The sequence below is a fragment of the Arvicola amphibius genome, chromosome 1 (assembly GCF_903992535.2).
Source record: "Arvicola amphibius chromosome 1, mArvAmp1.2, whole genome shotgun sequence".
NCBI classification, from domain to species: Eukaryota; Metazoa; Chordata; class Mammalia; order Rodentia; family Cricetidae; genus Arvicola; species Arvicola amphibius.
In genome coordinates, this window is record NC_052047.1 from 68,571,633 (window position 1) to 68,586,054 (window position 14,422).

Here is a 14,422-nt window from a genome sequence, read left to right on the forward strand (position 1 = left end):
TTCTGGTCCTCTACAAGAGCAACAAGTGCTTCTAACCACTGAGCTATCTCTCCAGCCCAAGAATGCCTGCTTACATTGTAATGCCTCTGGATGATGAACACCCAGGATATGTTGCTAATGTTGTTAAAACCTGTGATGACCCTCAACCCCTTCTCAACTTGTCCAAGTGCTCAGAGGCTTCAAAGATCAATAGTCATTTCTTCTTAAGCTAGAGATACAGCTTGCTGGCACAGCACTAGACTAGGATGTGTGAAGCTGTCCTGTACTCATCCCCAAAGATTCTTTCTTATAAAGATTCCCCTTAAATTTCTCTGCTGGGTTGAGCCCCTCTATTGTTCTGTTTTCCTGATGCATAAATTCTCCACCTTTCCTTTGGCATGCAGTTAGGAGTAGTACTGTTTTTTACTTATACTGTGATAGGGTGATGTCAAAATCTCTCTGCATTTTTAAGTATCAAACTGACATGGAAAACATCAAGTCCAATATGACAAAAGTACTGACCAATCAGAAAGGGTGCAAACTTAGCTCTCAAGTTGGGTTCCTATGAACAACTTTTAGACTCTTTTAATTGGTGACCTTTATAGAAGTCTGGAAAGTCTCAAAAGAAACTCTGGTGGGGCAAGGAGGAAAGTGTTGGTAGGAATTCACACAAGGACTCCAAAAAGCAACTTCCCATTCATACAGAAGTACTGGCCAATAGTTTAGCAACAGGTACAGCTGGGCAAGTGTGTAACTGCCAACCATCAACACTCACATGGGCACTACTCACCTTCTGTTACAGTCTATAGGCCCTTCCCTTATCTGTCTTATCTTTGTATATCTCTGTATATCCTCTAGGTCAACATGGAATAAATTGTGAATAATAACTTCACTCAAGAGAGGGAATGTATAACTACACTAAATAATTAAATAAAAGCTTAGTCACCCCAACAGTTCTTAAACTGGAGCTGAAGAGTAAAGACACAAGAAAGAGCGAAGGGAGCATAAAGGCAGCAGTTTCATTTATACGCATCTGATCTCGTCAACCAGGCCTAGAGCCTTCGGTTTTGTTTTTTGTTTTTTTTAAATTTTATTTAACTTTATTTCATGCGCATTGGTATAATGATGTCAGATTCTCTTGAATTGGAGCTACAGACAGCTGCAAGCTGCCATGTGGGTGCTGGGAATTGAACCTGGGTCCTCTGGAGGAGCAGGCAGTGCTCTTAACCACTGGGCCATTTCTCCAGCCCCCACACCTTCATTTTTCACACTCTTCATAATTGTTTAGGGAAGCATGAGCAATCATTTGTATGTAAAATTTGAGCTGTGTTTTTAAAAAATTAGTTATACATGAGTTATAGAATAAAATAAAATAGAGTAAAAACTCATTATTTAACTATTTTTTCCTTTCCCTTCTGCAAACTGAATTACCACTATTATGAACATGTTCAATGTGCTACCAGATTCTCGTCTTCCCTAACCCACATCCTGTGGATCTTGTCCAGTGACTTCAGAGGAAATTTTGTGGTTAAAAAGATATGAGTATATAAAGAGAAGAATGGAACTTTAGTTTCTAATTGATGTTAAGGGAGACATCACTGGGACAACAAAGACAAAATAAAAGAAAGTTGACTGGTGAATACAAAGGTAGGCACTGTTAAATACTACAAGACACAAAGTCAAAACACTTTTTAAACTTTTTTAAAGGATAAAAGACAGTCTTTAATCCTGATGTAAATTTTAAAACATTCTTACGTATCTCTTTTCCAAAGCATCAAAACAACCTTGAATCCTGCAAAGAAATAAATATCCAATGTCACTAGCCAAAAAAATAAATCCAAGTATATAATTAGTTTGTACTTCTATTTTGAAGTATATAAATTAACAATCATTTTGCCTTTTCTGTTTAGTCACATTTTAATTCTCCCAATACTTTTCCATATGTTAATGGAATATTATAAAAATAGACAAGCAGTTCTGAAGCACAGAGTCTTTTCTCTTCCCGTCACCACAATGTTAGTACACAGATATACCTAAGATGAATAATCAAATTTAGAATTTTTTTCTTTATAGAAGTCCATTTTCTTCTAAAACTAAATCAATAGTTTAAAATAATACTGAATAGCTGCTACGTTTTCCAGGAAAGAGGACTAAGAAAAGTGGTTTAAGGAAATGATTTTACAAAATAAAGTCTTATGGGTAATTTCAGCCATGACAAAAAAATATTGTTCAAATTTTACAGAATTTGCTTACCATTTAATAATATGTAATGACCCAGGGCACTTTTTGTCTTCCCGGAGAATTTTTAAACTGAGGTCTAAAAAAATAGAAACACAACTATTGTACTGAAAAATCCATGCCAACAGTGAATTTCCTGCATTTGTTCTCTCTCTCTCTCTCTCTCTCTCTCTCTCTCTCTCTCTCTCTCTCTCTCTCTCTCTCTCTTTCTCTCTCTCTCTCTCATTTTTAAAGACATGGTTTCTCTGTGTAGCCTTGGCTGTCCTGGAACTCACTCTATAAAGCAGGCTGGCCTCGAACTCACAGAGATCCACCTGTCTCTGCCTCCTGAAAGCTTGGATTAAGGTATTCACCACCACCACCAGGTACATTTTTAAATTTCTAAATACCTACTTTAAAAATAAATTCTATGTTAATAATTATCTCAGTACGAATTTTGGAAGCACTTTGGCAGACTTCCCATTCTACAGTGTAGCCCAACCGCGTTTATTGCAAAGTTGGTTTCTATTACTTCGTTGTTTCCTTCTAAGAAATCTAAGGTGTCACTGAGATAAATCTCAACTGACAATTTAAACATAGTCCAAATTTAATTCTTTATTATTTCTTTTCCTCTCAGTGAAAAAAATTAAACACAAATGTACATATTATTCTCAAGCATTTCCATGTGAAATATAACTACTTTTTCATAACAGGAAAGAAAAGAAAGACATTATTTTGGGTTAAAATTAGTATAAAATCATTGACTCATATATGATTTAACAGGAGCTTCTTGAATTTTGAAATACTTATTAATTTATGGATTTGTGTATATGTATATACAAGTGCAAAAGTGTGTGCCACGTTGCATGTGTAGCAGTTAAACAACTTACTGTGCTGTGTTGCTGTGTTGGTCTCAGAGATTGAATTTATTATCATTACCTCTGGCAGCAAGTACTTTTATATCTGATGAGTCACCAGCTCTCTGTCTTTCATCTTTTCATATTGTTTTCCTATACTAAAGTTAACATCACTTCCACTATTGTTGAGGGATATGAAAATTATCCTAATTTGACAAATACTTAGAGATTATTAAAAAGAAGAGTGTTGTACAAACATGGAATATGGAACAATCTTTCTGTACACAGTGAATACGTAATACTCTCATTGGTTAATAAATAGCTTATTGGCCAATAGCTGGGCAGGCAGAAGTTAGGCAGGACTTTCAGACCAAAAGAGTGCAGGGAAGAAGGAGGGCAGAGTCTCAGAGGATGAGGAGAAAAGCAAGATGAACATGCTGAAAAAAAGTACCACCACGTAGTAGAGTGTAGATAAGAAATATGGGTTAATTTAAGTTGAAAGAGCTAGTTAGTAATAAGCCTACGCTATAGGGCGATCATATATAATTAATAAGTCTCTTTGTGGTTATTTGGGAGCTGGCCAGTGGTCCCAATGAAAAATTCCACCTACATTTGAACATTTTTGTGACACGTCACTTTAAATACAAAAACATTGAGGAAGACTCACTTCTACTATAACAGTCATAAAAAATGAAACTATGAGAAATGGTTTTGTCTCCATGCCTAGAGAAGTATGAGCCAAAACTCCTAGAAAGAAGCTGCCCTTTACAAGGCTGACTGATTAAAACTTCAATGATTGTGGAAAGCTTGGAATGTTGCAGGTCCAGAGTCTAACTACAAATATTTTATGCTGTCACTAGTCTCCTTAATACCCATTTATTGCCTACCTGTTTATGAGATAACATTCTTGGGTATATTAGGTGAGTCTTTTGGGGAATGTACTGACAGACTTGCTAGCTTACACCAACATAAAAGTTGAAACTGTCAGCAGACAGCACCTAAGGCTAATAAGCAGACATTTCCCCACTTTGCTATACCCCCTACCATAAAAGTGTTTGAAAAGTGTCTTGATTAGTGACTTTCTTTTTCTGTTACTATAAGAACTTCATAAAACTACTTCCATACTAGAACATGGAATTTGGTTTTGGCAGCAACATAAATTTTAATCGCTCATATTTGGCTCGAGAATAAACTATCTCTTTTAACTTTTGAGGTTAAGAGCTGTGTTTTTCTTGTTTTTTTGTCAACAGTAGTAATTTACATATAACAAGTATTTAATTTCCCAAAGCATGTCTTATTTTATAATTCTGTGTTCCAAACAGGAGGGGAAACTAATTATATGATACCTGTAAACAGATCTGTAAGATTCAATCCCATAAGTTTAAAGAAGTCATTAACACAAAGAAAGGTGCCATGATTACAAGTCCCAAGCTTATGTGTTTACAGCAAACATGCATTTCACTAGTGTTCATTTGGTGAATCAATATTGCTAAGAAAATTACACTGGAATGAAGCCATGGTATATTATTAAATATAAACATGAGAAATTTCAAATTAAATTTTGAAAAAGTAGCATCTTTAAAAGGAAATGTGTGGTTCTCTATATTTCCCAAATGATAGTTCCCATTTTAGTGATTAGTCAACAAGACTAATCTTGTTACAACAAAGCTTTTTAAAATTTTATTTTATTTTCATTATGTGTATGGGTGTCTTACCTGCATGTATGTCTGTACACCATATGGGTGTCTGGTGCTAGAGAAGCCAGAATAGAGTGTTGCATCCCCTGGAGCTAGAGTTACCGATGGTTATGATGTACCATGTGCATGCTGGGAGTTGAACCAGGTCCTCTGGAAGAGTGATTTTAACTACTGAGCCATCTCTCTAGCCTACCAGTTGGTGCTACAGCGCATATGGAGAGGTAAGAGGACAACTTGGAGAGCTAGTTTTCTCCTTCCACTATGTGAGTTCTGCGGACTGAACTCAGGTTATCAGGCTTGATGGTAAACACCTTTACCAGATAAGCCATCTTGCTAGATTTTTGTTTTGTTTTGATTTGGGGTTTGTTTTTGTTTTGTTTTGTTTTTTTGAGACAAAATTTCTGTCTCAAAACAGTTCTGGCTACCCTATAATTCACTTTGTAGCTTAGGCTGGCCTTGAACTCATGAGATCCACCTACCTCCCAAGTACCAGGATTAAAGGCGAGCACCACAATATCTGGATTGATTGGTATTTTTAAGACAGGGTCATCTATGTAGCCCTGGTTGGGCTAGGATTCTGTACATCAACCAGACTGACCTTGAACTCAGAGCTCTTCCTGCCTCTTCCTGAGTGCTGGAATTAAAAATATACACCACCACATGTGACCCACAACTCAGGTTTTCAAACAAATCATAAGATTTTGAAAAACTGAAGAGCCTCTGGTACAATTTATTCTAAGGAGCCAGATACAGCTTGAAATATAAAGTCATAATAGGGTAAATTTAAGGTCACAAAGAAACAGAAAAAGTAAGAGTTAAAGAACTTAGGGCCAGCCGGGCGGTGGTGGCGCATGCCTTTAATCCCAGCACTTGGGAGGCAGAGGCAGGCGGATCTCTGAGTTTGAGGCCAGCCTGGTCTACAAGAGCTAGTTCCAGGACAGACTCTAGAAACTACAGGGAAACCCTGTCTCGAAAAAACCAAAAAAAAAAAAAAAAAAAAAAGAACTTGGGGCCAATGAGATGGCTCAGTGGACAGGATCGCTGGAATTGACAGCCTAGCTGCTCAGGTCAAGGTAGGCCTGTCTTCCTACAGATTTCTTAGCCCACAGGGTCTTCTGGAGCCTGGCAGGCCTGCGCTAACCAACAAAGGTCAAGTGCAACCTTCAGCGACTGTGAAGGACCTAAAAAGAGAAGCTCTGGGTGCCAACCAAGTAAGTTCTCTGTCATCTTTTAATCAGTAACTCAAGTAAAACTTTATCCTTCTCAAAGATCTCTGACAGTTTGATAGCTGAGAGGTTTTCCCAGATTACCTCACCAAACAAATTTCAAATCAAATTTATCTCTTATGCTACAGTCATTATATGTCTAAAACTTCTGTTTTCACAAACCCAAGGAGTTCTCGTGAGTTCCAGGGAGCCGAATTAAAAAATCCACCTTAAACAGGTCAGATACATCCCCCTCAATTCCCTGATCTTAAATTTTTTTCCTTAATTTAACTTTGTTCTTTGTTCTGCCAATACCTTAGAGACACCAGACATTTCCATACCACAGACACCAGTCAGAAGCAAAGAGACCAGCTATGCCAGGATGCGACCAGCACCCAGCCTTCTCTCAGGTTCCCTCCCCCAAAGACGAGGCCCACAATCAGCAGGAAGCAGTCTTGAGAATTTGCCGCCCCAATTCCTTCAAACTGTGGTGTCTAATCTCCTGCTTTTTATTATAAGGAAGACCTGGGAATGTTATGGTTTTGGTCCCTGTCCCTTTAAGAGACAAGCCATGCCCATTCCCTCCCCATCCGCTGAGGCAGGCTGATCTTCAGCTTCCGGCCTGAGCTTGCTCTCTTTTCCATCTTCCTCTCGGAGAGGCAGCTTCGCCTCTGCCTCTTTCCCTACTTCTCTGTTTCCCCCCTCTCTCTCTCCCTCTCCCCTCCCTTCCCCCTTCATAACTCCCTTGAATAAATATTCAACCTCACCATGTCTCTGTCTTCTGCCAGCCCGCAGCCCGCCATGTGTCTCCCTGCCTGGGACCAGCCACTGCTCAGGGACCGGCAGCCATCTCTGTCTGGGACTGGCTGCTCGCAGGGTCCACTGTCTGCCGCCACATGGCCTGCTACCACCATTTGGGACTTTATAGCATTTGCTGCTTGCCTACAGCTGCCGCCTGGGACTCCGTAGCATTTTTAAAAGAACACAACACTTGCTACACAGGATGAGTTCACTCCTGAGGAAACCACAATGAAAGGACAGAACTGACTAAAATTGGTCCTTAACCTCCATGGTCGCATATGTCTATACATGAGATACACACACACCAATAATAATAATAATAATAATAATAATAATAATAATAATAATAATAATAATAATAATAAACGAAGAGGTAGGACTGGCTATTGTAAAAAGAACATAACTGATTAAAATAACTGTCTAAATAACCATACTAATCAACAAATGGATTTGCCTCTCCCAGGCATATTTATATATGTTAATAAGGAGAAGTTTCTTAACGGATTTCTTTGAACTTCCTCAGGGCAAAAATGCATACCTCAAAGGACAAATTCAACTGAGGCACAAAATAATGTAAATCTTCACCATTAAGTCAGATTTTTGTTCTGACTTTTATAGGGATGGCTTAGAATTACTAAACTTAGCTCTATACGTTTCTTTTTTTCATTTGATAGCTAGCTAGAAGTGAATGGCTCCTATAAGTAAAACCAAAACAAACAGCAAAATTAAAGTGGAAAATGAATTATTAAATTGATTCTGAAGAACATGCCCCTGAGTTAGAATGAATGCACTCTGTGAAAGAGAGAAGGTTTGCTCCTGCTAAGTAGAAAAGGGACACTAGCCAAAACAATCATTTAATTCAACTTTACCATCCAGATGGCGATCTCTATAAGAGCTCTCTGGGAACAGGCCCCTCAAATATGTTATACATGAGATGGAAGTAACAAAAAGTTTCTTCACCATTATCAGTGACTCATGTTCATTAGTGATTTGGGCTGGGAAAATTGTGCTCTGGAAGAAAAACAAAGAAGAAAAAAATCAGTATTCATGACTATATTCAGCCCACCAAGCAATTGCCACAGATCAGATGGAAAGACTTTTAAGATTTCAAATCTGATACATTTATAGGTAATCAAAAGAAAACAGGGCTCTGGATACTCTGTTAAAATAGATCTTCTCACAAGCAAGGCAGAACAGAAAGGCAGGCAATTACACAAATAATTCAGGACTAAAACAATTTATTTCAATGATCCATTGATCTAAGGCAAAATAGGAAGTTTTACTCTATATAACCTCATACAATCATCTAACTTCACACTCACCTCAGGCTTCTCTGGAGTCTGAATTTTACTCGATTATTTACACTGCTCTCTCCAAAGTACCTATGTCCATCTATCTCACCGCTGCTTCTTCCTGTCCCATATCAATGTGTAGCTTCTTGGCAGCATTTTACACTGTATCTGTATTTCTCCCACAAGTTACCTTAACACTATTTTGTTTTGTTGTTTTGGCAGAACTGGGAATCAAACCTAGAACCTTGTTCCATGCTGAACAAAAACCTGTTACTGAGCTAAACTTCTACCTGCTGAAACTATTTCAGCTCTCATCCCTCCGTACACACCTGACTCCCACCCCACCCTAACGCCTGAGTCTCATTTGTTTGTTTGTTTGAATAAGGTCTCCCCGTGTAGCCCTGGCTGGCCGGAATTCAGAATTCACTCTGTAGATCAGGCTGACCTCCAACTCAAAGGTCCTGTCTCTGCCTCCCAAGGGCTGGGATTGAAGAGTGCACCACTACACCCCGTCCATTTTTCTTTTCTTTCTTCCTTCCTTTTTTCTTTCTTTCCCTCCCTTCCTCCCTCCTTCTGTCTCTCCCTCTTTCTCTCTCTCTCTTTCCTCCTTCCTTCTTTCCTTCTTTTTTTCCTTTTTCCTTTCTTTCTTAACCAGCTGTCCTCAGGAGTCTGTTTTCAGTCCTCCCCTCTACTCAGTTCTCTCGGATAACCTCGCTTCTTCTCACAGCTTCAGTTCCAGCCTGTAGAGACTTCAATTTCCAACCTATGTTCTCTGCCTACACTTTTAATATCTGGACATCTGTTCCTATACTGCTTTATAGACCCTGAAATTCAATTTATCTCTGCTACTCTAAGAATGGTGCCCAGTTTCATTTCTAGACAAGTAAATCATTTATTATTCCAGTTACCAGGTTTTGAATTTCATTCATCTTTGACTTTTCTCCCTCTATCATATGCCATATATAAACCACCAAACTGTCTCTTTTTATAAACAATTTTTTAAAAGCATGAAAAGAAGCAAGAAAAGTTTTCTCTGTGCTATATGTATGCTCCTGTGTGTGCAAGGACATACATGTAGTTATACAACCATGTATATACACATGCATGTGAACACCAAAGGCTACCCCTAAGGTGTGGGGTTTTTTTTTGTTGTTGTTACAGGGTCTTTTACTGTCCTGGGATTCACTAATTAGGTGAATCCCAGTAAGCACCAGGGATCACCTGTCTCCACTTCCCCAGTGCTGGGATTATAAGTGTGCACAATGCCTAGGATCAAACTCAGTCCCTCATGCTTGCAGAATGTAAAGTTACAGGCCCTAGTCACTTGAGAGTAGACTGGTAAGAGGGAGGCAGTGTAATGAAGAGGTTAAGGGCACAGACTCTGCATCCCAACAGCCAGGTCCAAATCATTATTGTGTTACTATCATGATTTATGATTTGGGCAGAGGTCAGCAACCTTGTATAGTTGATGTCCAGATAGTGAATATTTTAGGTTCTGCAGTTAATTCTCTCCCTGCAACATAAAAGAAGATGCAGACACTGTAAATAGGTAATTGTGTTACAATAAAACTCTATTGCTTATAAATTGTTGCAGGTACCTGATTCTGCATTGATCCATCTTTTTTCTACCTCAATCCTTTTATCTGTAAATAGGCATAATACTAAAACCTACTTTATAGAGGATTAAATAGACTAAAGTCTATAAAATGCTTCTATGGTCCCTATTTCAATCATTTTTGCTTTGGTTTTGGTTTTGTTATTGGTTTGGTTTGTGTCTGCATGCATGTGTGCATGTGTGCATGTGTGCATGTGTGTAGCTTCACTTGTTATGTATTACTCTGTTAATTTGTAAAACATCAATTACAAAGCAAGTTCCAGGACAGACAAGGATACACAGAGAAATACTGTCTGGAAAAAAAATAATAAAAGAAGAAAACCAAAAGAGAATGTATGTACTCTAATGGAATTTACAACCCAGGTGGAGAGAGAGAAAAGACTTGGACTAAAAGAGCAGAGGCTGGGTATCAAATGAACGGATAGACACTAGAGTTTGCACATGAAAGACAGGAGGAGCAGAGGCTGCACATGCAAGACAGGAGCAGTGGTTGACTTGAGTAGGAAAGCTGTGGGAAACTGAGACTACACTGGGCCCTACAGACAAGTGGCAAAGACAAGGAATGCTACTAGTACAGGCAAGGGGGCAGAAATGTTGTAGTCATATCAGGGGCATGACTGTCAGATCAAGATAACCAATGCTGAGTGTTTAAGAAGGGTAGATATGGGAGAGAATCAAAGAGAAGTCAAGATGCTCCAAATCTAGGACACTATACTAAAAAAGCTGTATTTAATCTTTAAAGCAACGGTAGATCCATGAAAGTTTGATAATAAATTTAATTTTTAATTAAATATTTTTTAAATTCTGTCTTTGGGACTACCAGAAATATTTTAGAGAACTGCTGAGCCTTGCCAAGATTACAAACGGCAAAGTACTAGGTCCTAAAAAGCTCACAAAGTTCTTTTTAAGACCAAGTCATCCCTAGAACATTTTGTTAAAAGAAAATCTCCAAATAATACAATGTATTTGGTTAAGTTAGGGAAATTCCAAAATGTAGCAACAGAATAAGCTCTCTGAGCTGTTGTTACTAGAATGAGACTACACTAATGTATGTCATCAGAACTTTAGAAATAAACACGCTAGAATTTCTCTTTCCAGGCCAGCAAAATTGTTCCTTGTATAAGGGCACCACATTTGATGGCCTTAGCTCCATCCCCAGGATCCACAAAGTGGAAAGAAATTCACCGATGCAAGCCAGCAACTGATCTATGCAAGTACACATGGCACACTGCTCACCCTCCTTACTCAATTTCTTAGTTAGGGTTTCTACTTCTGTGATGACACACCATGACCAACTCCAACATGGGGAGGAAAGGGTTTACTTGTCTTATGCTTCCACAGCACTGCTCATCACTGAAGGAGGTCAGGACAGGAACTCAAGCAGGGCAGGAACCTGGAGGCAGGAGTTGATGCAGGTCATGGAGGGGTGATGCTTACTGGCTTGTTTCCTTGTGGCTTGCTCAGCCTGCTTTCTTATAAAACCTCCCTATCAAACACTAATTAAGAAAATGCCTAGCCGGGCGGTGGTGGCACATGCCTTTAATCCCAGCACCCGGGAGGCAGAGGCAGACGGATCTCTGTGAGTTCGAGGCCAGCCTGGTCTACAAGAACTAGTTCCAGGACAGGCTCCAAACTCCAAAGCCACAGAGAAACTCTGTCTCGAAAAACAAAAAAAAAAAAAAAAAAAAAAAAAAAAAAGAAGAAGAAGAAAGAAAATGCCTACTAATTAAGGTCTGCTTACAGCCCAATCTTACAGAAGTGTTTTCTTCTTCTCCTTATTCCCTCCAATCTCCTATTTTATTATTTTTCAAGACAGAGTTTCCTTCTGCAGTTCTGCTTGTGCTAAAACTTACTCTATAGATCAGGCTGGTCTTGAACTCAGAGATCCACCTTGCTCTGCCTCCAGAGTGCTGAGAATAAAGGCGTGTGCCACCACCACCCAGCTAGAGAGGCATTTTTTAATTTTTTTTTTTAAATTTATATACTAGTCCCAGTTCCACCTCCCCACTTCTTCCACCCTCACCTCCCCCTATCCCACCTCTATCCACTCCTCAGAGGAGGTAAGGCCTCTCTTGGGGAGTAACAATGTCTGGTATACCAAGGTGAGGCAGGAACAAGCCCCTCCCCTATATATCCAGGCTGAGCAAGGTATCCCTCCACAGGGAATGAGGTCCAAAAAATCACTTCATGCACCCAGGATAAGTTCTGGTCCCACTGTTAGGGCCCTCCCCCAACAGATCAAACCACATAACTGTCACCCACATTCAGAGGGCTTAGTTTAATCCTATGCAGGATCCCTGGGTGTCAGGGTCCATGAGCTCCCACTAGCTCAGGTCAGCTGTCTCTGTGGTTTTCCCAGTCATGATCTTGATTCCCCCTTGCTCATATGGTCCCTCCTCCCTCTCTTCTAAGCTCTAGGAGCTGGGCCCAGTGCTTGGCTATGGATCACTGCATCTGCTTCCAGTTACTGGATGTAGGTTCTATGATAACAATTAGGATAGTTAGTAATCTGATTATAGGGGAAGGCCAGTTCAGGCACCTCCCCATTACTTTTAGGAGTCTTAGCTAGGATCATCCTTGTGGATTCTTGGGAATTTCTCTAGCACCTGGTTTCTCCCTAATCCCATAATGGCTCCCTCTATCAAGATATTTCCTTCATTGCTTCCCCTCTCCATCTCTCCCTCACCTCGTCCAACTTGAGCACTCATGTTCCCATCCCCTATCCTCTCCCTTCTATTCCCCTTCTCAGGTGGCACAGGAGATCTTAACTATTTCCCTTCCTGGGGCTCTCCATGTGTGATCCTCTTAGTGTCCTTCTTTTTACCTAGCTTCTCTGGGGTTGTGTATTGTAGCATGGTTATACTGTGCTTCGTGTCCAATATCCACTTATGAGTACATACCATGTTTGTCTTTCTTGGTCTGGGTTACCTCACTCAGAGTGCTTTTTTCTAGTTCCATTCATTTGCCTGCAAATTTAAAGATGTCATTGTGTTTTACTGCTGAGTAATATGCCATTGTGTAAATGTACCACATCTTCCTCATCCATCCTTTGGTCGAGGGGCATCTAGGTTGTTTCCAGGTCCTGGCTACTACAAATAATGCTGCTATGAACATAGTTGAGCAAATGTATTTGTGGTATCAGTGAGCATCCTTTGGGTGTATGTCCAAGAGTGGTATTGCTGGATATTAAGACTGATTCCCAGTTCTCTGAGAAACCTGCCATACTGATTTCCTAAGTGGCTATACAAGCTAGCACTCCCACTAGCAGTAGAGGAGTGTTCCTTTTACTCCACAACCTCTCCAGCATAAGCTATCATTGCTGTTTTTGATCTTAGCCATTCTGACAAAGATGTAAGATGTAAGATGGTATCTCAGAGTCATTTTGATCGCATTTCCCTGATGGCTAAGGATTTTGAACATTTCTTTAAGTGCTTCTCAGCCATTTTATATTCCTCTGTTGTGAATTCTGTTTAGATTTGTACCCCATTTTTGAATTGGATTATTTGGTATTTTGATGTCTAGTTTCTTGAGGTCTTTATATATTTTGGAGATCAGTCCTCTGTCTGATGTGGGGTAGGTTAAGATCTTTTCCCATTCTGTAGGCTGCCGTTTTTGTCTTATTGACCATGTCCTTTGCCTTACAGAAGTTTCTAAGTTTCAGGAAGTCCCATTTATTAATTGTTCTCAGTGTTTGTGCTACTGGTGTTATATTTAGGAGTGGGCTCCTGTGCCCATGTGTTCAAGGCTACTTCCCACTTTCTCTTCTATCAGGTTTAGTGTAATTAGATTTATGTTGAGGTCCTTGGTCTGTTTGAACTTGAGTTTTGTGTATAAGGATAGATATTGATCTATTTGGATTCTTCTACATTTCAACATCCAGTTATGCCAGCACCATGGGTTGAAGATGCTTTCTTTTCTTCCATTGTATAATTTGGCTTATCAAAAATCAGGTGTTCATAAGTGTGTGGATTAACATCAGGGTATTCAACTTGATTCCATTGATCCACGTTGTCAGTTTTTATGCCAAGCTGTTTTTAATTACTATAGCTCTATAGTAGAGATTGAAGTCAGGGATGGTGATACCTCCAAAAGTTCCTTTATTGTACAGCATTTTTTGGCTATACTGGGTTTTTTGTTTTTCCATATAAAGTTGAGTATTGCTCTTTAGAGGTCTGTGAAGAATTGTGTAAGGATTTTGATGAGGATTGCACTGAATCTGTAGATTGCTTTTGGTAAGACTGTCATTTTTATTCTGTTGATCCTACCCATCCATGAGCATGGTAAATCTTTCTGATATCTTCTTCAATTTCTTTCTTTAAATACTTAAAGTTCTTCTCATACAGGTCTTTCACTTACTTGGTTAGAGTTAATCCAAGATATTTATGTTATTTTTGGCTATTGTAAAGGGTGATGTTTTTCTGATTTCTTTCTCAGACTATTTATAATTTTTATAAAGGAGGGCTACTGATTTTTTTTTTAGTTAATCTTGTATCCTACCACATTACTGAAGGTGTTTATCAGCTGTAGGAGTTCCCTGGTAGAGTTTTGGGGGTCACTTATGTACACTATCATATCATCTGCAAATATTGAATGTTTGACTTCTTCCTTTCCAATTTGTATCCCCTTAATCTCCTTTTGATGTCTTATTGCTCTAGCTAGAACTTCCAGTACTATAATGAATAGAAATGGAGAGATTAGACAACCTTGTCTTATTTCTGATTTTAGTGGAATCACTTTGCATTTCTCTCCACTTAATTTG

General features: G+C 39.2%; 1 protein-coding gene across 1 annotated transcript in view; it reads right to left on the reverse strand.

Annotated features, from left to right (window-relative positions):
- Hormad2 (HORMA domain containing 2) overlaps positions 1–14,422 on the reverse strand; it is a 117,719-nt gene that overhangs the window by 81,165 nt on the left and 22,132 nt on the right. The window contains exons 4-6 of the mRNA XM_042055021.1: positions 7,626–7,767; positions 2,233–2,296; positions 1,735–1,771 (exon numbers count right to left, since the gene is read on the reverse strand). Of these exons, the coding sequence (XP_041910955.1) occupies positions 1,735–1,771; positions 2,233–2,296; positions 7,626–7,767 (243 nt within the window). The remainder of the gene's footprint in view (positions 1–1,734; positions 1,772–2,232; positions 2,297–7,625; positions 7,768–14,422) is intronic.